General features: G+C 25.7%; 1 protein-coding gene across 2 annotated transcripts in view; it reads right to left on the bottom strand.

Moving 5' to 3' along the window:
• The window catches only part of LOC112682814 (uncharacterized protein CG43867), a 78,598-nt gene extending 61,185 nt beyond the window's left edge, over window positions 1-17,413 (bottom strand). For both annotated transcript variants that reach the window (XM_025553556.1, XM_025553557.1), the window contains exons 1-2: window positions 17,324-17,413; window positions 3,105-3,344 (exon numbers count right to left, since the gene is read on the bottom strand). In XM_025553556.1, coding sequence (XP_025409341.1) covers window positions 3,105-3,287 — 183 coding nt within the window. In that variant the 5' untranslated portion in view covers window positions 3,288-3,344; window positions 17,324-17,413. The remainder of the gene's footprint in view (window positions 1-3,104; window positions 3,345-17,323) is intronic.
• Window positions 17,414-21,771: the final 4,358 nt, after the last annotated feature.

Genomic DNA, 21,771 nt, shown 5'->3' with positions numbered 1-21,771 from the left:
TGGTGCATTCTTATCACTAGCTACAAAAGTTGTTAGTGTACAATGTACGGAGCTATTCATACATATTTTTGTACTTGAATCTATCCATAACACCTAATGTATTTCTATTCAGAAAACGACAAAACACTTCTTACAAATATAACATTTGAATATAAAAGTTATAAAAAACATCATATGATACATGGTTAACATATAAATAAAAGTATATAAATTGCAATACTTATACATGTTTAAATTATATATTCAAACGATAAGATTATGAATTTGTAAATTATCAAAAATTAGATTGAATACCTACAGTCAATTATTTTCATTTAATATTTTAAGTATTAATATTTTAACCTAGTTAGATTATCTACACTAGTAGATAATATCTAGACTAGCTATAAGTAGTTATAACTTTTTAAAAAACAAGAAACAAAATATATACGAGTACACCATGGCAAATGTTTGAACAAAATTACTCAACGAACTTTAAGAACGTGAATATATTTCATTAACAAGACTCAGTTATAGTTTTTTAGCCAAAAAATAAATTATTATCATTATAGAAACCTTGTTTTTTTTTTTAAGTAATGCAATAATTATTTATAGAAAACTACTATATGAGAAATAAAAACACTAATAAAATGGTTTGAAAAGTATCTTAATGGGAAAATTGTTAAAAATTAATACCTACTATAATTGTTTATATGATGTTTAAATAATTTTATAAAAACAAATACCAACATAATAAATATTACCTAAGTATTTATTTATGTAATAATGAATATAATTAAGTATTTTTATCAAATGTATTTATTAAAATAACATATAGATGAAAAAATTCTATATAAATATTTAAAAAAAAATTCTTGGAATTCAATATATAAAACAAGATTCATAATAAAATTTTAAAATTAAGTAATCAAGAATAAATTTTTTCTCAAAATATATATATGAATTTGAGCAAAAAAAATCTATATTACTAGTTGTGGATACAGAAAATATACACACTTATACGTCGTAGGCTATTATGAAACAAAATAACACAGCCATAGAGAAAAAAAGAAAAATAATTTAACAAGGTACGCACTTGGTTCACTAGTAACCACTGAATAGTGCATTGTCCATCGCTGGTGTAATACTAGTAATATTCGCTTCCTACCACGATTACCAGTAATATTTCAAAATAAATCCATTGGACATAATGAATTTCCCATTTTCTATTGCTACTTCCAACGATCCCCCTTTACGTTAGTTTAGGGCTATATACACGCACAAAATAATAACCACGAGAAATCGTTGCTCATCATAGCGGTGACATTTAATAACACTATATAAATGTACGCGCCTCGAAGAAAGTTTTGCAGCTCTGTTTTAATGACTATACATGGTACATACCTACAGAAGCAGAAACGCATAACCAACTCTGCTGTAAACGACCCTCGTATATTTACTTTTATCGTTTAAGTCCAATACATTACATCAACACTAATCAACGATCGCGGGAAACCAACAATGTTTAGCGATTATTGCGTAACCCTTCGACCACTATTGATAATTTATGATAAAAACTATTGAAAAAACGAAGATTATCCAATTAATTATCCATTCAATTATTCATCATTTAAAATGTTTAATACAACTAAAAAATAAAAATATATTTACTGTAATCAAAGCTAATTGGAATGAAGTAAAAAATGTATTTTAAAATATAATATAACTAGAGCTCAAATTAAAATAATCTAATGTAGGTAATAGACAATCATTTTGCAGTAAAAAAAAATACGCAACTAAATATATTTAACTTTTAGTCTTTCGGAAACTAATTAATGTAAAACATTTTTAGTTTGACATAAATATTAAATATCACAAAACAAATACAACTACTATATAGTGCCTGGTATTTTAAATATACTGTTGAGCTATAAAGTTACGTTTTTAATGAATACATACATTTATTAAGAAATTACAAAAATATTAATCTAATGATTATATTTAAAAAATAAAATGCTCAAAGATGTTTTAGTAACAATCAATTTAAATATTATTACACTTTTAGAATATAGTACTTAAGTGTTAAATGATCAACCTAAATCTTTAAATGGGGTTATAATAATAGGAAAAGTATCCCCCCTACATCAAGTACGTGATGGAACGGAAGCTGTAAAGTAATAAAATTCAAATTTAAATGAAATGGCATTTAATATACAGTATGATTATCAAACACAAATGCACCCTAGAGATAACCGAATCACCCTCGATTTTTCTGCCCCTGTATGTCTTTTATTTAAAACGTGACCAAATGAAAACTATTTTTATTTCACCACTATTTATGCATAAGTAAACCAAATATAAAATAAATACATTTTTCTGAATAAATTTAATGTTATAAATGATTGATTTCAATATTGAAGTTTTAATTATTCATTCAATGCATCTCTTTCTTTAATACTTTATTTTTACGATAAATTATTAAATTGATTAAATACATTTAGTGTTTCTTTGGCTATAAATCTAAAAAAAAAAAAATATATAAACCTACATTTCTGCATCTATTAAAAATATATAAAAATATATATTATACGACTGATGTGTTACTCTGTACTATCTAACCTGGAGATAAAAATGGCCTTTAAGTTAATTTAACGAACTTAAATGTTATATTCGTTTGCATCAGTGAAATATGTCTACTGCATCGTCATACTATAATAATTCAAATTTAACAATAACTAAACTTTATGTGATACACAAAATATATACTATTATGCGAGTGTAAGTACCATCTTATATATTTTATGAAAAATCGTTATTTTTTTTTTGTTTTTATACTTTATAAATTTTTCCTCATTGTTGGCAGGACCAACAAAATCGAAGAAGCCTACAATACTATTCAAATCTCTCGGGGATATTGAATCGGTTAAAAGTTAAAACCATCTGCACTTATTTCAAATTTTTCCAGTATAAAACATTAAAAAAATCCTTTTTATGCAAGAAAAAACACAAACATAAATTATACTTAAAAAATTATAGGGCTTAAATCATAAAATTGTCGATTTATCCAACACAGTATTTACATTTATATTTACAATTATTTCTCTTTATATATTAATCGAACTAACCTCATATTTGCCTATGTGTTTGACGGTATTACCATCCTGCATCAATGACGGATCAATGTACCATCGCAACTCATCTACTTTATGTCGCCATTCGTCCTCGCTGTTTTCTGCTGAACTACTCCAAGATGATCGAACCGACGTAGATGAACAGTCTGACAAGCCACATAACGGATCGACGTCCATCACCAAAATTTAACTCCCGTAGTTACATATATCTAGTTACAAGTATATTTTAAACATCTAGAACAAATAACAATATAAAATGAAAAATAAATTCTATATTTATCAAGAAAAATATTTAGAAAATCTTTATCGTAAATTTAACGAATTGGAGAATATTATTATTATAAGATCAAAAATGTTGTTTCTATTAAGAAAAGTGAATATACAACGAGCACATAAATATTTCAAAATTTTTAAGCCCAATTTGTTTCCTAATTTAAAATTAAACTAACCAAATGTCTAATTAAACGTATCTAATATATTTAAATTAATATTTGTATAAAAGTAAATAGTTAACAGTCTATCTACAAAATATTAATGATAAAGATAAGTGAACTCAGGTACTTATAATAAGTGCGCATAATGCAGTTAAATATTATGACTAACTATACTTAAATAAATCATATAAGATAAATTTAAAATCCATTCCGTCATATACAGAACCAACTAGCAAAAAGAGGGTCATGAATTCAAAAGACGAAAAGAAGGAACGACATTGGGGTAGTTTGACATTGAAAAATGTTAAGGTTTTAGTGAGAATTAACCAAAGCACCAGTAGTCATATAGTACACCGAAGTAAACCATAGATCAATGAAACATTGATTAGCGAATGACAAATTCACCCTTCAGTCTATTTGGTTAAATTCTCAACGTTAAGGGTAACATCAAAAAGGTCGATACCCAACATTTAGACGCAAGACTCTGTTGAATAATAATGAGCTGACAAATAACATGTTAACGTATTTATGAGCACAATAATTATTTAACGACTTATTAGGTTGAGGAATCAAGTACTATTAGGTATTAACTAACCAATAAAATATTATTTGAACATACTTATCTGTTTAAATTTATTAAACAAATGTTTAACTTTATATAATATTATATATTAAATTAAAAACAATGAATATTTTTATTTTGAATAAATATAGTAACTACTAACATTTGTTAGAAGTATATTTACAAGTGATTTCTGAAATGTTTTTTTTTTCTTGTAACATTTAATTAAAAACACCTAGCTAAAATATATATATTTTTAGCAGTAAAATTAAAAAATAATTAAAAATATTAAAATTTTACAAATTAATAAAAATCTCGGAAATAAATAAATAAATTTATAGTTACTCAAAAATTTATTAAATTACTAACATAAATTATTACAAAAAAAACAATAAAAACTTGAAACATGTATATATATAATAAAATATGCATACCAGAATATGATTTAGGATTCTCAATATACTTATTGTAAATTAATAAGTAAACTGATTGAATAATATATAAGACTAAAATATAGCAAATAAATATATAATTATTAAGTACCTAATCTTCAACTGTACTTAATTTCAAGGTATATTAAAAACAAGAACACTATTTTATTATTTTTATCCCAGTAATAAATTAAATGAAACACTCATTTATAACAAACTTTAAAATAAGAAAATAATAATGATGAATATTCAAAACATTTTTAGGTCATTTAAGTTCAAAACAAAATAAAGAAAATCTTAAGATAAATATTTAGTGAAATAATAAAAATAAAACAATCCTCAAATACCTATTATTATGAAAAATAAAAAATTAAGGTGACGTTATTTCTGCAATTAAATAAACATAAGTATTAATAAAACCAACAGATGATATCCTATATTTAAAATAATTACTTATGTATTATAAATTAATAAATCATTAAAATTTTAATTCTAAAAAATCAGACATTATATTCTAAAAAATTTCACGAACATACTTAAAATAGTTTCTAAATCTATTTCATACACACAAAACACAAAATTCACATAAATAGGTATAATGAATTACTATATTTTCATTATCACAATTTAATTAAAAAATATAAAATGTTTTAAAAAGGTTTAGCTCATGATATGTTACGAAAAATGAGAGGATAAAACTGATGTTGTAATATAGCTGTCATGATAATATTATAATAAGTTTACGAGAAATTATAGCTTTTAACATGGTATACAATATTGTACACCGTGATTTTTTTGTCTCAATCGGTACAATTATTAGAAAAGAGTCATAAGGATTAAATGACACAGAATATTCCCTCCTCTTGTATTCGTTATAATAAACTTACACAACAATTTTAAAAAATTATATTTTTTCAGAATAATTTTGATTTAATAAAAATTGAATTAAACATTACATAAAGCTAAAATAAAAAAATTAAATTAATTCAAGTGAGTTCATAATTTAATCATGCAAACAACTTCCATTGAAAAGTATAAAAGCATAAACATAATATGTTAGAATGATATTTCTCCCATTATTAATCAGATATTTTAATATTGTAATTACATAATATATTTAAAACTAATGACCTAAAAATAAAGCGAACAACATCCTACCAAGTCACGTCAAACAAAAACTAATTCCGATGATTAATTCAAAGAAAATGTATAAAAAATATAAAGTAAAAAAATAATTGTTTAAAAATAACTCAATGCAGAAAGGTTAAGTTAACATGAAATTGTGCTTTTCCAGAAGTAGCATACGTGTGGTAACTGCCGAAATATTCGGAATCTCAACCCGGCTGGTGGTCGCATAAAAGATCTGAGAGAGGAACGTCGAGTTCGTATCGTCCTACCCGGTTTAATATTCATGAGAGTTTTCTACCGTTTTATCGCCCTCTTAGTGCAAACATTTGTCGCCTAAACACACACGTAATAATAATAATATAGCATAACCGTCATAAAAAACCCAAACCACCTGGAACGATATTGCACGTTTGCAACATTTGATATACAATATCATATACAAATGTATGTATACAAAAATATATTCATATCTATAAATATTATACTAAAAAAGAACTCGAAGATCTTAAAAATGGTCAACAAAATTGTAATCTCCGCCATATAATAGATTAACTTTACAACCAATACCAAAAAACAATATAATTATTTATCTGTTTATTAAAAACATTAGCATTGTTACTTAAACTATTTAGTTAAAAAAAAGAGCCAATATAAATATATTTGTTTTTAAACTTCTTTGAACTTGTTTATTAATCCATCTAATTTACTTAATTACTTTAATTACAAAATTATTAAAATTAACTGCCGATGGGAATATAAAAAAAAAATTGCTAGAACACTCTATTATTTCACCGAATTTTAACTAGTTATTAATATTATAAAAATAATCTGCAATAGCGATTAAATAATAATAATCATGTTTCAATGCTAACAAAATAACAAAATATTGTTGTAAATCCAAATTTTGGAAAAAAAATATAATAAAATTAAACTCTATTTAATTACTTTCAAACTTAGTACACATGCACCAATATCACTTAAAAATAAATAATATATACAAATAAACACGCAATCTAGCAATTGACGAGCATTAGTGTCTCGGGTGACTTTTAAATTAAAAAAAAAAAATTGTGAACCGTACATTGACATCATGTCGTTCTACCACGTATCAAAATTAAATATCAACTGTAAACTTAAAATATATAGAGAAGCGGTTCCAAACCTTTTTATATCCGCGTACCACTTGACTTAATACCTTTTTTTTTTTTACTTATCAACAATTAAAAATACATTATTTTATAAATATGAAGCATTTTTTACAATTTTATTAACTTAAACTACATAAATACACAAGCATTTAATACACAAAGAAAAATTATGGTTTTTCATGTTTTATTAAATCATTAAGAATAGCTAAGTCGAAAACGTAAATATTTCAGTCATATTTGAATTAAAGATGTCATAAGAATTAACTAACCTGTTAAACAAAGCTTAATAAACAGCTTTTTAAAATAAAGGAAATTATTGATGTCACATAAATAAACATATCGTAAATCAACGTAATTTACCTTTTAATTGATATTCAAGATATTTTTTTTTTAATACTAATTAAATTTGAATTTCAAAAAATAATGATCATAGATTCGTAGTTCGTAATTCGTAACATATAATATCGTTTATTAAATGATTTATTACATATAAAAGTATATATATATATCCTGAATTAATACTTACATTTTTAAATTATTCGAAAAATAAAATTATTTTTATTTATTAAAGATTTCGTGTTTCTTTAATAACAGATTCTTCAATAATTAATTAAGGCCAAATTAAAACTTAATTTTTTGAAGTTCATAAAATATCATAAGAAGATAAAATGTCTTAATTTAAGTTAAAAATAATTACTACTTAATTTATGTTCAACGAAAAATACTGGCTGGAAGTCAAGACATAACAAAACGTTCAACACATTTGTCCGGCCCTAATTTATTAAAATAATTTAATGGTAGCACTAGCTAGTAAATAACTATATGTAATAAACAGACATACATACTTAAAATGTAATTAAAACTTAAAATAAAAATACAGGTTCTTCATATTTGAAGTATAACCAACAAAATCTAAAAGCCCTATTCACATAAATAATATAAATATAAAAAAAATACACTTTAAGTTCAGTAGATGATTAAGGGAGATACAGGAAAATTTTTAATTTTTTTAATAAATATTAAATAAGTTAGTACACTTCAGAAGTGCATCTTAAATTGAATTATAATAAAGAAACTTTTAACATAAAATAAAAATTACAATACACAACGTAAAAACGGAAGTACTTTGTATTAGTAATGATTAGGATTTTAATGCTCTAAAAAATAGCAAAATATGCTCTAAAAAATTGCAAAAATGAGTACAATTTTATATTTATTATAGTTTAAAAATTATATTAGAAAATTTATGTTACCAAATATATTTAATTATATTTATAATAACAATATAGGTACATATTTGTTTAATATTTACATTTTATTTAACTTTATTTAAAATTTAATTTATTTCATAACTTGCTATGATCGTCGTTAAATTCTAAAAATAAATATAGAAAATAATTTTTCGACTACATTAATTTTGTTCTAATTTTGATAAAATAAAAGCATGGATTGATACATGCTCGTATTTATTAGTTTATCATTTTAGTATATTACATACTAAACTTACAAGTATTGAGCGAACAAATGTCGAAATGCATAATTAAATACCCTAATATTTAAAAATGTATAGATAAATTCTGAAAAATGCTCTAAAAACTTGAAAAATATCCTAAAAATAGCAAAATATGCATATTAAGTTAAATTTGTCATGAAAGGCAAAAAAATGCAAAATAAATACTACATTAAACTAATTAGTATCACTTGAAATACATTTTCTACTTACATATCGATGTATTGAGACATCAGAAAAAAAGATGCATTTGCATCAAAATCCAAGCCCTAGTTATGACTATGAATATAAAATTAATTAAATTAAACCAAAATGTTAAAATTTGAATCTGATGCCATAAGAAATAATTAAATAAACTTGAATATGATAAATCCATTTAATTTAATATTGAATATTCAAACAATTATTGTCACGATATTAACAAAGATCATAAATGTAATACGTTATATCCCCATGGGTCGGATTGGAATATACCAAATGGTTATTTGTCCCTTGTAAGTGTTATTTACCCTATAACAGAACAACGAAAGCCAATCAAGCCAAAAACCTTACCAATGTAAACATATATTTAATCTTTTACCCATTGGCCATTACGAAGCTTACTTTAACAGGAATTCTGAATCACAGAAACTAAGACAACATGATACACACGTAACTAAGGACTTAAGTAAAATCCAAACCACAAATCCAGCATTAAAATAAATCATCCTAAGCATAATAATTATAACACTAATAGGAGGTATTTGTGTATCTTAAAATATATATTACAAAACACTAATGTTAGGACTACATCGCAACATGTGATAACAATAAAAAATAACAAAAATAACTAAATTTAATTTTAAAAAAAATGTTTGAAATTCAATACTAAAAGAAAAAAAGTTTTAAAAATCCTAATGCATCAGTATATCGCGATACCTACATTAAAAATTAAAAATATCTAAATTTTTATTGTTATAATTATTATTTTATTTATTAAACGGACGAGCCCAATTACAATGAAAATGTGGAGCATATAAATATATAAAGGATAATGGTTGTTGTGGAAGTACAATATTATGTTAAGTGATTATATTACTAATTTATTAAGATACAATTTAATAGAAACAACTGAATTACAAATAAAAACATAGATATTAAATGTATTTACATGTTGCATGAATCTAATTATAGGGGCATTCTTACTATATATAGTACGTTGAAATAGCACATAAAAAGTATTAGTTTGTCTAGTCGTATGACCAGAAACTAAAAAAGATAAATTTGACAATAGATCTGTACAGTAAATATAACCATTTAAAAGTTTATATGAAAAACAAATGTCATGTTTTACCCTTCTGACTTGAAGAGTGTCAATGTTTAAGTAGGTATACTAATAATGGCTCATATGAAGTGTGAGGTAACCGTTGAATATTACATTTAATACTTATAAGTCTCAAAAAACGATTTTGAATCGCCTCTAGAGTGAATTAAACCAGATGTATAAGAAGACCAAATTATTGAATTATAATCTAAAATTGATCTGTTAAAAACGCAGTATAGTGATTTAAGGGGCAGAGGATTATCAAAATTATTACAGCTTCGCATTATGATTATAAACCCTAGCATTGAAGACGCTCTATTTTGAATATGTATAGTCATTGAACGAAAAAGAAGAGTCCAGATATACACCCAAATCTTTCACAAGATTGACTCGATTTAATTCAACACCATTTAAAAAATATTAATTTAAAAAAGATAAACATTTTCTAGTGAAAGCAATAACTTTACATTTAAAAACGTTCAAGTATAATTTGTTTATATCACACTAATTACTTATGTTATCAAGATCATGCTGTAGCAATTTAGTGTCAAGTGGAGTTTTAACAATATAGAATAGTTTAACATCATCAGCAAAAAGCAATATATTGGAATTGATATCATAAATATCATTAATAAAAATATTAAAAAGAAGAGGGGCCAGATGGGAACCCTAAGGAACCCCGGAAGTAATATTATACATATATGAGTTATAATTCTTAAATTTTACGTACTACTTTCGACCAGATAAAAAGAATATTAGCCAAGAAAAGAAAGGATCGCAAAGACCAGATTGAAACAACTTTTTGGCGAGTATACTGTGATCAATTTTGTCAGACTTTGGCGAAATCTGTAAATATTACGTTCACTTGACAATTTAATTTAAATGCATTTAAAATACAATTTTGCAAAATTAAGAGATTAGTTGCAGTAGATCTACCAGACATAAAACCATGCTGTCCGTCAATAATAAAATTTTTAAAGAGTGGACTTATTTTCTTACAAACAATACCTTCGAATATTTTGGGAATTATAAATATTATAGAGACAGATCGGTAATTTATTACATGGTTAATATCTCCACTTTTAAAAACAGGGGAGACAAGATATTTTCCATTTGTCTGGAAAGACTTCTATGGAAAGAGATCGATTGAATAGTATAAGAGAGATAATTTCTATGTTCTATTTCTATGTTGTATTTTTGTGATACATAAACATAAATATACCATTTCCAATCTTCTGAAACTTACATGTTTTAATGCAGCAGAATAATATTATATATATAATTTAATTATATTCAATATATATATCTAGCCTTATATTAATGTATAAATACTTTAATAGGTATATGAACTATTATCAAAAAATTTAAACTATCTATTTCTACATGTATTAAAAATTACAAAGAACTTAATAAGTAAATACTTAAATGTTGTTAAACATAATTCATGGAATAAATGTACCAAATTATAACATAAGAATACCCAAGGAGATAAATAAATACTAAACATTAACAATAAATTATAATCAAGAGAAAAATATCCACTGAAAAAATGTATTATGAAACCAAAATAATATATTTAAGAATTACAAAATGTAATAGCTCATAACGGTACATTTTTATTATGGTCAGCTTGTTTCTGTTTAATATTCAAATTTTAGGACTTTCACTATAGCTTTTAACGAACAACATAAAACATTAATAATTAGACTAGAGGGTTCCCGGCAGTAATTGGCTTGTATCCAAAATAAGGAAATATTTCGCCTTTAAGCTTTAAGTATAAGGGCTATACGAGGTGAATTATCTTAGGGAATCGTCAGTGAGTTCAAACGATAGTGGTGTTTTACGAAAAACATTTAGGAAAAGGACATTAATTAATGACATTTTAATGGCTGTAATTTTGAAATATAGAAAAACCGAGACAACACTTGTAGCTATGGTCAAGATATTTTGATTACAATTGAAAACATTCATTTCTAACGTACATAGTTAAATAAAATGATAAATAAGAATACTTAAGTTGGTTTTTTTCGTATTCATATAAGCATGCTCTATGGTATACTGAAGTTTAGGTGCCTAAACTATATTTTTATACTTTTACTTACAATAACCATTATATTTTTATAAATTACAGATTTATTAGATAACTAATACTGATCTGATTACTGTGTTCATTTTCTAGCACACAGAAAAAACAACTTCTTACATTAAGGTTGCCATACTTTCCGGTTGAGTCGAAACAGTACCGATTTAGAGCATTTATCCCAGTGTCCTGATTATCACAAAACACTGTTTTTAATCAACCAATTAATCCCGGAAGGAGACTTCAACAATATATAATTATATTTTAATACATTTTAGGTTGAAAAATCATAATATTGTCATGATAAAATAAAAAGTTGAATAATTTACTAACAAAATCTATTTTTAATTGTTTTCCCGGCGAAGTGACGATTATTTTTGTCAAATACGTTCTTTGTGTTTCCATGCCATCACGAAAGTTGTAGCTATCGATAAACGAATTAATCGTTATTTAATATTTTGACAGTCGTAGTATCTAACTAATCACTGTACTATCCTGTTGTATAGAGTAGTCAATGTTTATTTGATTCATCTCGGGAGGTATGATAAGATTTGGGGGCGGGGCTATGCGATATGTTAAGAGTAAATAATTAATAAATAAATACGTTTTTGTAATAATTGTACCAGTATAATCAAAAAATCAATAAAAATTTGTCCCGGTTTTTGCCAAATAAAATATGGCAACCTTATCCTACATAGAAATGAACTAGAAGTATTTAAATTTTAAATCAATATTATATAAAATACATATAATGAAGATTTAAGAGACGAATAATTTCGAGGGTCCTCTAATTTTTTTTGTAAAATATTGTATTATGAAAAAAAATTAAAATAGATTAACAATTTACAAAACCAGCAAGATAAAGATTCTGATTAAAAAATAAACAGAAGTGAGTTTCTTTAAATTTTGAAACAATGCAAGTTATTGTAATGAAAAAACGATTTTAAAGGACACTCAATTAGTTAACTTATACAAATATATGTTTAGTTCTTTATTTAATAATAATATATATTTATTAATGAACACGCTCATAATAGGTAAAGTACTTAATACAACTATTTGTTATTATATTATTATATTAGCTTTAACACCTTAAAATTTGTCTGAAATGTTCTAAAATATTTTATAATTAAAACAATTCAACAAAAATGAATTAAAACATTTTATTTTAAAAATGAATACTAAATAGTTAATATAAAGTGACAAAATTAAATACCCAACTATAAACTAAGATACAGTAATACCTCTGAATTAAACACTGTAAAAAACTGTAATAAACCCTGTAAAATACAGTGACACCTCTAAATACCCGACACTCACGGTCGCTGTAATTTTTCCACTATTTAAAGAAAGACGTTTTATTTTTATTTAATTATAATTATAAATTGAATTAAAATATAAATTAAAGTGATTTAATTTTTACTTGCATTAATTAAATACATACATTTTAAAAATATTTATGAAAAAAATACGCTCATATATGTTCATATTAACCATCACAAACACAACACCAAATACAAATATGATAGCGCGTTGATCACATTTCGTGGACATAATATTTTAACTAGATAAAAATATACCATACTATATAATAATGTATTAAATAAATATAACTTAATAGTGTAAACTTTTATTTATGTATTCCACATTTATTCTTAATTTATGAAAATAACAATTATTATCAAATTCAAAAATTTTAATTATCTCAAAGATTTTCCTATAAAAAAAAAAAGTGAGAATGTTCCTCTTCCCAAAAAAAAAAAATACTTTATTTTTAGGTGTCTATTAAGGAAGGTTTCACTGTAAATACAATTATTCAAATACTTAAAAAAAAAAATTATTAAAGAATTGATCCTGAATTATAAAAATACAAATTAAAAGTTCTAAATTAGTCTTTATGTACCAATCTTGGTATTTCTATTATACTATTTCATTATTTTAAATATTTAATAGTTATAATCAAAATTTACATTCAAATTAAATAGATATAAATTTTTCTATTAAATACTTACACCATTATCAAGCCAACAAAATTGATTAAAATTTCTGGTTTAAAAAATCAACTAACAACTACTTACTTAAATTATTACTATATTTAAGAAAAACAAATAATTACTGTCATCCACTAGCATAAATGACACCAATATCAATGCATAACAATGCATAAGCCTTAATTTTAAGTAATAATATTGTTAATAAACTATTATTACAAATATTACAGTGCAAGTATTATTGTTATTGGTATACCGACCTTATTAGTGTTGGTCATCTTATACAATAATAAGCATAATTTTTATCATGAAAAACATAAAATATGTAGTACCAGGGGTCTATTTTTGAATTTTACATTAGTACACTTATCATATTAGTACATTAAAATATTACGTTTTAGTTCAACTATTAGTGCAAAAACCATATTTTTGAACGATGGCACACTATAACAGTTCTATTAGTGCACTAAAATATTACATAAACTTATTAGAGAGGGTATCTATCATACTAATCGTATTTTAGTATATAAATAAACATTTTTATATATTTTTTACGTGAAAACAATAATACACACATAACAATAATAAAAATTTACATACCATTTATTTGTAAAATCTTTCTAATTTTAATGTATTTATTTTTATAATTATCTGTTCGATAAATTATAAAATAATAAACATTTTAATAATATGGAACATTTGGTTAACTTAAATTACCTCCAATTTATCAAATTAATAAATTGTCGAATATACAGTTTGATTTCATATAGCTGAGGATCCTATTATTATGTTAAATTAAAAATGTACAACAGTATATATTTTAATTTTATTAATAAGTAATTAATTGCCCATATTAATAGATAAGATACAGATAAATATAATATTACATTTATTATTGTAGGTATGACTGAAAGAGAATGTGTCAGTAAATTTAGGTTAACTAAAGCCTTCATAAGTTTGTTAATAAACTAATTGCATCCCTATCTTCAACCATCTAAAAAATCAGCTACAAGTATCAAAACGTAATGTAAATAAATACCTATGTAGTATGTATAATTTATAATATAATACCTATATATAATTGTATTTAAAATATAAAAAAAAATGGGAAACTTGCTCTGTTGTATAGAAGGGGTGGAATGGACCTGGGTCATAGACTAGGTCACTGTAATGGATGTTAAATTTTAATTCAATAATAAGTATCATTGTGTACAAAAAATGATTCCGAATGGAAATGATATCACTATTTAAAAAAAAAAAAAAACAGTACCATTAAGACTATTACTAAGAAAACTCAAAAATTGCAGTTCTCTATTTTAGTAGTTTTGTAATAGTTTCTCATGATAACTATGAATTTTTCATTGTAAAAGTTGGTCCAAACTTTTTAGTACACAATTTCAGATGTTTATAAACAAAATCAATTAGTAATGTCTTTTGTTCATACATCACACTTTTTGATTTTGATTTTTTTTCCATCTCAGAAATAATATTTACTTATATAATTGTACTTAAAATTGAATTGTAAATTGTAATCAAAATATTTTTAATTCAATAAAAAAAAGTATTTTTTTTTCAAATTAATCTTGTTATCAATATTAATCACTGAAAAATATAATGACAAAATCAATTATAATGTATATTTTACAGTATTGCAAATATAAAATTTAAAAATACATCTATAAAAGATTTGTTTAAAAATGAAATATTTAACAATATTCTTTTAGTGTATAAAATATTATATCAAAAAAATATTTTATTCAATTATTGATGTGCACTAAAAATGTTGTCTAATTTTTTAGTGTACTAAAGCTTTGGCTAATGATTAATGTGAATTCAAAAATAGACCCTCTGGTATAATACCTAGGTTAGTTAAATAATATAATTAATGATCTTTTAAATATACAGTTCAAACTCTCTGTACAACAAAAAAGAATATATATTCAACATATTTATTGTATAATATTATTTTATAATTTTATTGTATTTCAAAGTTTTCAAAAGTATAACAAAATATTATTTTAGAAACTTTTTATGTGTATTTCTATTAAACAAATGAATTCCAAAGAAACTTCAAGTTCCTTAAATAGAAGTTTGACCTATTTGGTTTTGATTTAATTCTTAAAATAAATTATAATAATTTAAATAAAATTGATATATTTATATAAAAATATAATGTGTATTTATATTTATTATTTTAAATAATAAAGTTGTAAGTGATTAAAATAACTGACATAATTAGCAAAAAAAAAAAAACAACAACTATAAATAGGTATCTCAAAAATCAAAAAAGAAGCTAGAAAACTAAATTAAAACTAAATTTTTGTAAAATATTGTTGATATATGTACTTATTTTATAGCCTATTTTATTTATTCAAACAATTTTTTATTAAAATAATTTATATTTAAGTAAATTACACATTACAAGTCTAGTAAATTAACTAATGATATCATTATAATATGTATAAAAGAAGATATACGTATAGAAGCAGATTTATATGAATACACTTATAAATTTAGTTTAGATAACCAATAATAATAATCAAACAGATATAGGTTATCTAAAAGTACCTAACTATATAGTATTAATATCCTTTCTTAATTATATTAAACGTCTAAATATTTATAATGGATATACGAGTAGGATTTAAATTATGAACACATAATTATGAAAGGAAATTATAGCTTAAACTTGTTATAGAAAATAACATTTATGTACCAATACATATCAAGTTACATATATATCTGAAAACTGTTAACATTTTACAATAAACTTGTAAACTTGATTTTCAATGATTTTCAGATACTTCTGATAATTTGTAATACACTCTGGATGCCATTCATATTCTGAATACTATTTAGACACATCTCCGTAACCCGGATACACATAATAATTAGTTAGTGATTATAAATAAAAAAATGTAATTGCTAGCCCATTAAACTATTTAGTAAACTTAATTGATATGACGAAATATTTAAAATAAAAGAAAAATAACGTTTACGAGAAAAAAATGACTTTGGAATCAGACAAAACAAAAAGAAACTACAAGTTTTTCTTTGAACACCATTACTTATTATCACTGAATTTTATTTATATTTTAATGTCCCTATCACATAACACATTTCATACCAATCATATTATTATTATCAGTAATAAACGTACTTCTTACAGCCCTAAAGGTGCATGTAAAAGCGTGACATTATCAATATTTATTGCGGAAGAAATCTTAATACGATAGAAAATCAATCCACCATCTAAGTTATGTACATTTTCTTAAAATGTACTTGTCTAAGGCTGGGTTTGATTTTCTAGCTCCAAAAACCAAACGACAAGTGAAAGTCTCGAAGTGTAAAGCCGCCTACCTATTGTCGTTTTTGACATTGTCGAGGATCATTCGTTCCAAAACTAACGAGACGACATACTATACAATCGACCATGGCGCGTTAGGTTAGGCGTGCCTCGTGATTTTTCACAAGCTATTGCGGTCGTCGTATCGTTTTCGTACGACTGTTATCGTAGTCGACCAAGGTTGAAAAATGTGTACTGTGAAGTGGTTGAAACCCAAAATGGGATCTAGTCGTACATAGCTCACAAGAAATTTTCTCTGTGCATTTTAGAAAGTACTCACCGCAATCAGCGATTCCTTGGAGACCCCATGCAAAGGGAACCGGCCAAATGGCGATGAAAGGCATATGGACGTAAGACATGTAGGCGGCAGCGGGCTCTGTTTCTGCGTTTTCGAAGATACGAGATAAACTAGCTCACAGATTGCGACGCGACGAAGAAGACCGCAATCGGAAAAAATGATGAAAAACGAAAAAGTCGCGTTCAGGGAAAACGATAAGAGAGCAAACAGTAAGATAAGAATTGAAGGAGAAAAGAAAACGGACGCCGACCGACTGGCAGATCCTCACGGGACGCAGCGAAACGGTTGCTGCGGAGACGGACACGGAGAGAACGTTACTCGAACCCGTTACATTTCATCCGAACGTCGGGTAAGCCGATAGTCGCGATAGCAGCGCCACCAGTACCACCACCACCACCACTACCACTGCCACGACCAACATCTAGCCCACAGCTGTTGCCGTAAAACAGGTTATAACGACGACGGCGATGACACGGCGGCTGCGGGCGAACAAGTGGTTAGCAAAGAGGCACTCGGCCCCGGCCCGGAGGACTAGTTGGTGTTCAATACGACCGTTGTGCGCTCAGTGTGGCCGGCCGCCGGGGACGTTCGCTACCGCACGTGTTCGCTCTCCTCCGCCTCGAAATTCGAATTATTATGCGTGCGCGCACACGTGGATGTCTCCAACAGTGTTTTGTTTTTTTTATAATTTAAAAAAAAACGTTTTTCTCCGTCTCTCTTTTCTTCGGACCATCATTGACGTATCACGTCTCCCCCTGACGAGCCGAGTTCCGAGCAACCTGCGCGAAGGTTGCACGGTCTTAACGATAGAAAACAAATTTCCGGGAGTCTTTATTTGTCAACAACCTAATTACCCGACGATAGACGTATTTATAAAATCAATTGCACAATAATTGCTCGAAACAATGTACGAATATATTCGAAACTTAAATTCCAAAACGAACAGATCGACAGTTATGTTTGACACCACGGAAGACGATCGAGAATTCGAGAACGTATAGCAAAGCTGCATGGTTCACAAATCACTGATTTTATTTATATATTGATTTCGATAATATTTTTCGAATAAAATAGAAATAATAAATACACCGAGAGACTAGTTAAATATTAAGTATATTTGAAATTATCTCCGTTAAAGAAGTATCATACTATTGACATTTATGTAGCTTATTCATTCAGTTCTGGGTTCAAAATCCCGTGGATTTTGGGGCCCAATGCAAGACTTTACAGGGCCCCCTATAATTGAATACATAATCTCTAAAATAATGAAAATAAATTTTAATTTTAATTTTAACTATTTTATTCAAATTTTAACCTTGGGTATTAATTTTTTTTTATTCGAATGCTTGCAGTAGGCATATATTTGCAGGGCCCCATGGCGCTCACTCCGGTTCTGTCCAAAAATCATATGAACAATATTATATTCAATATTCGATACAACAAATTTACAGTACATAAAAAAAAATCATATGTCTATATTAAATCTGTACAGTTTCGATCAGCACAAACTCGAATTTACGACAAAAAATAATTATAATCATAATATATATAATTAAAATATATGAATAAATTAATTAAATAATAACCGTAACTTCAAACGACACAGACTAATACACACTATATTTACTAGATAGGAAAATTAAAAAAATCATAAAATAGTATTGAATACCTAAATGCATGTTTTAAAAGACTGGCTACAAACCAATTTTCATATACATTGAAAAATTCGGGAAAATTTATTTTGCAAATACAACCAAGATGATTTAATTTTAATGAGTTCGTGTAATTTGAAGATTTTTTTTATATGATTTAAGAATAGTGTAAACGTGTACAAGACCTTAGTAATTTAAATAAAACCATTTGGCCCAACAAATGTATAGATGAGCGACGACCACACTTAAAAAGAAGAGGTCTGGAGCTGCGCAATATTGCCTCGGTCGCTTCAATAAACCAAATCCGTCACTGCCTCTCCCCTCCCGACTGTTAAATTCCAAAACATGACACTGAATACGAATAAAACAAATGCCGTCGTGCCACATGTGCACGGCCAGCAGTCGATGATAAACGACGTCGGATGGGAAATTTACATTTATAACTTACCAGAAACGCGTATCTCCCGGATTTCTTCGGTGGTTAATCCTCACATGAATATCGGTGGGGCATGTTTATAGTTAACTGTTTGTTAAAGCTGTTTCTGCAAATAACATAAATTTCATTGAAACATGGTGCAACGTGTCTGTGTAAGTCGAAGAATTACGTTTCTCGATACATTTCTCATACGTTTCTCATCACACGATACCGATCATCCAGGGGCGTTACGAAGAAATATATTTTTAGGGGGGCAACCAAATCCATTTGGCCGACTGACTATTAAAAAAGAAAAAATATTTTTCATACATGTATATAATATGTTTTTATTTTAAATTTTATATTTTTTAACTGTACAATATTGTCAGTATTCTTAAGTTAAAATTTAAATTTAAAATTGTTATTTATACAAAAATAAAATTGAATTTTGTAGGATGAACTTACAACAAATAAAGCAATGGTTAAATTTTTATTTATTTATTTATTTTAGTTGATCATTGTTTGGCTATAACATCTAACTTAATATCATCAGTTATTATATAAATTATATAACTATGATTGCATCAGATAAGTTCAACTGATTCAAAACACACAACTTCATATTTTATATAACATTTTTCATAAATAGAATACTTACAACAAAGTCTATAAAAATTAAACGTTTTGATAAAGAATAAGCTGCATTCTTGGTGGATTTATTAAATTTTCCTTTGGAATTTATTATCTCATCGAAAACTTCAATAATATTAATAAATTATGATGACCAAACAGACTCAATTGCATTCACATGTGCTGCTCATCCCTTTGACAAATTTCTTAATTTCATTGCAATTTCAATATCAGCTTGATTATTCAGTAATGGTGAATATCGTTGTGTACTCAAAGAAAAAAATACATAAAATTCTTGTATTACTAGAAACAAATCGGGTTCCTATAATAAGTCTAGTCCCGCATCCATGTTCAATAAATGTGTGTATTCTATGTAATCGACATGGAATATAAGGTACTTTTCTACATAATCATACGACTGACAACAAGAGTATCAAGATTAGCTCATTCTTTTGCAATGTTTCTAATAAGTCATTTATCATTCCTACGCTTGTCTTATTTAAAGACTTGTACTGCCAACTTACAAAATTTATCGTGGGGCAGTTAAAAATTGGGGGTCCAACAAATATCCAACTATATCCAAAAAGCCTACCTAAACATTGTTGAGAGATTTTTGAAAAGTTCTGATAACATTGTAATGCTAACTTCACGGCCCTTAATTAAAGGCTTAAAAAATGTTTTCCTAAGAATAACATTTTTTTTTTTTTTAAAAAAAAAACTTAAACATATAATAATAAGAATATAATAATTATATAACTTTAACATGTTAAAAGACTTTTTGAGTGCAAACGCTTAGAAGGTATTTAAAATCATAGATAACTAGGTATTTGACTTGAAAAGGTGAATTCAATATTTTAACAATTATTACCTGGATAAATACATTGTAATTTTCGAACTCCTCTTTAAACAGTTTGGACAACAGTCAGAAAACAGTTGAAAATCTAAAACATCAAATGTTGTGGTTACTCGTTAGCTCGATTAGCACACAATTCTTCAACGTTAAAATAGAACGTTATAAATAATTTATACGTTAAGTAGTTCGTATAATTATCGTTGTATAGACGGCAAATATAATCAGACGTGGTGACGACTGACGATGTGATAGCTGCTTGCAATATCGGGGTAATGATTAGTCATTATTTTAAATTTAAGAAATGCGATAATGTTTCTAGGAATCTGATTTATCAAACCGTGCGGCTTGCCATACCGATCGACGTTAATGCATAGTATATGCATTGCATAAATAAGGTAACCATATATTTTTCTAGTCAAAACGGGACAAAAAAAATTTATCTTCATAATTTTGATTACAAACAATTTTTTTTTTATATACCTATGTTTAATAATCATTAACAAAATTAAATACTATTATGATTCTAAAGAACAAAAAAATGTAACTAATTAATTACACTTATTAATAAGTCACTCATTTTAATTATAAACAACTGTATATATAAATTTTAATATATAAGAAAGCGTCTCATATAGAAAACGATTTAACGATTACTGTAACACAAAAATAATTAACTATGAAAAATAATTTTGTGTTTGAACTGATATTACGGTATTTTTATATTATATTATAGATAATATAATTTCTGGATTAAATTAATATAATATTTTGTCCATCATATTAAATTAGGTTTAATATCAATTTATAGTTAATAGGACTAATTTAAACAATGTCTCTGATGTCTTCGATGTTTCAGTTAAAACTTATTTATATATAATAC

This window comes from Sipha flava, unplaced genomic scaffold, assembly GCF_003268045.1.
Source record: "Sipha flava isolate LNK unplaced genomic scaffold, YSA_version1 211_pilon_pilon, whole genome shotgun sequence".
Lineage (NCBI taxonomy): Eukaryota > Metazoa > Arthropoda > Insecta > Hemiptera > Aphididae > Sipha > Sipha flava.
Note: the sequence above shows the minus strand (reverse complement) of the source record. Positions and strands in the feature narration are given on the sequence as shown.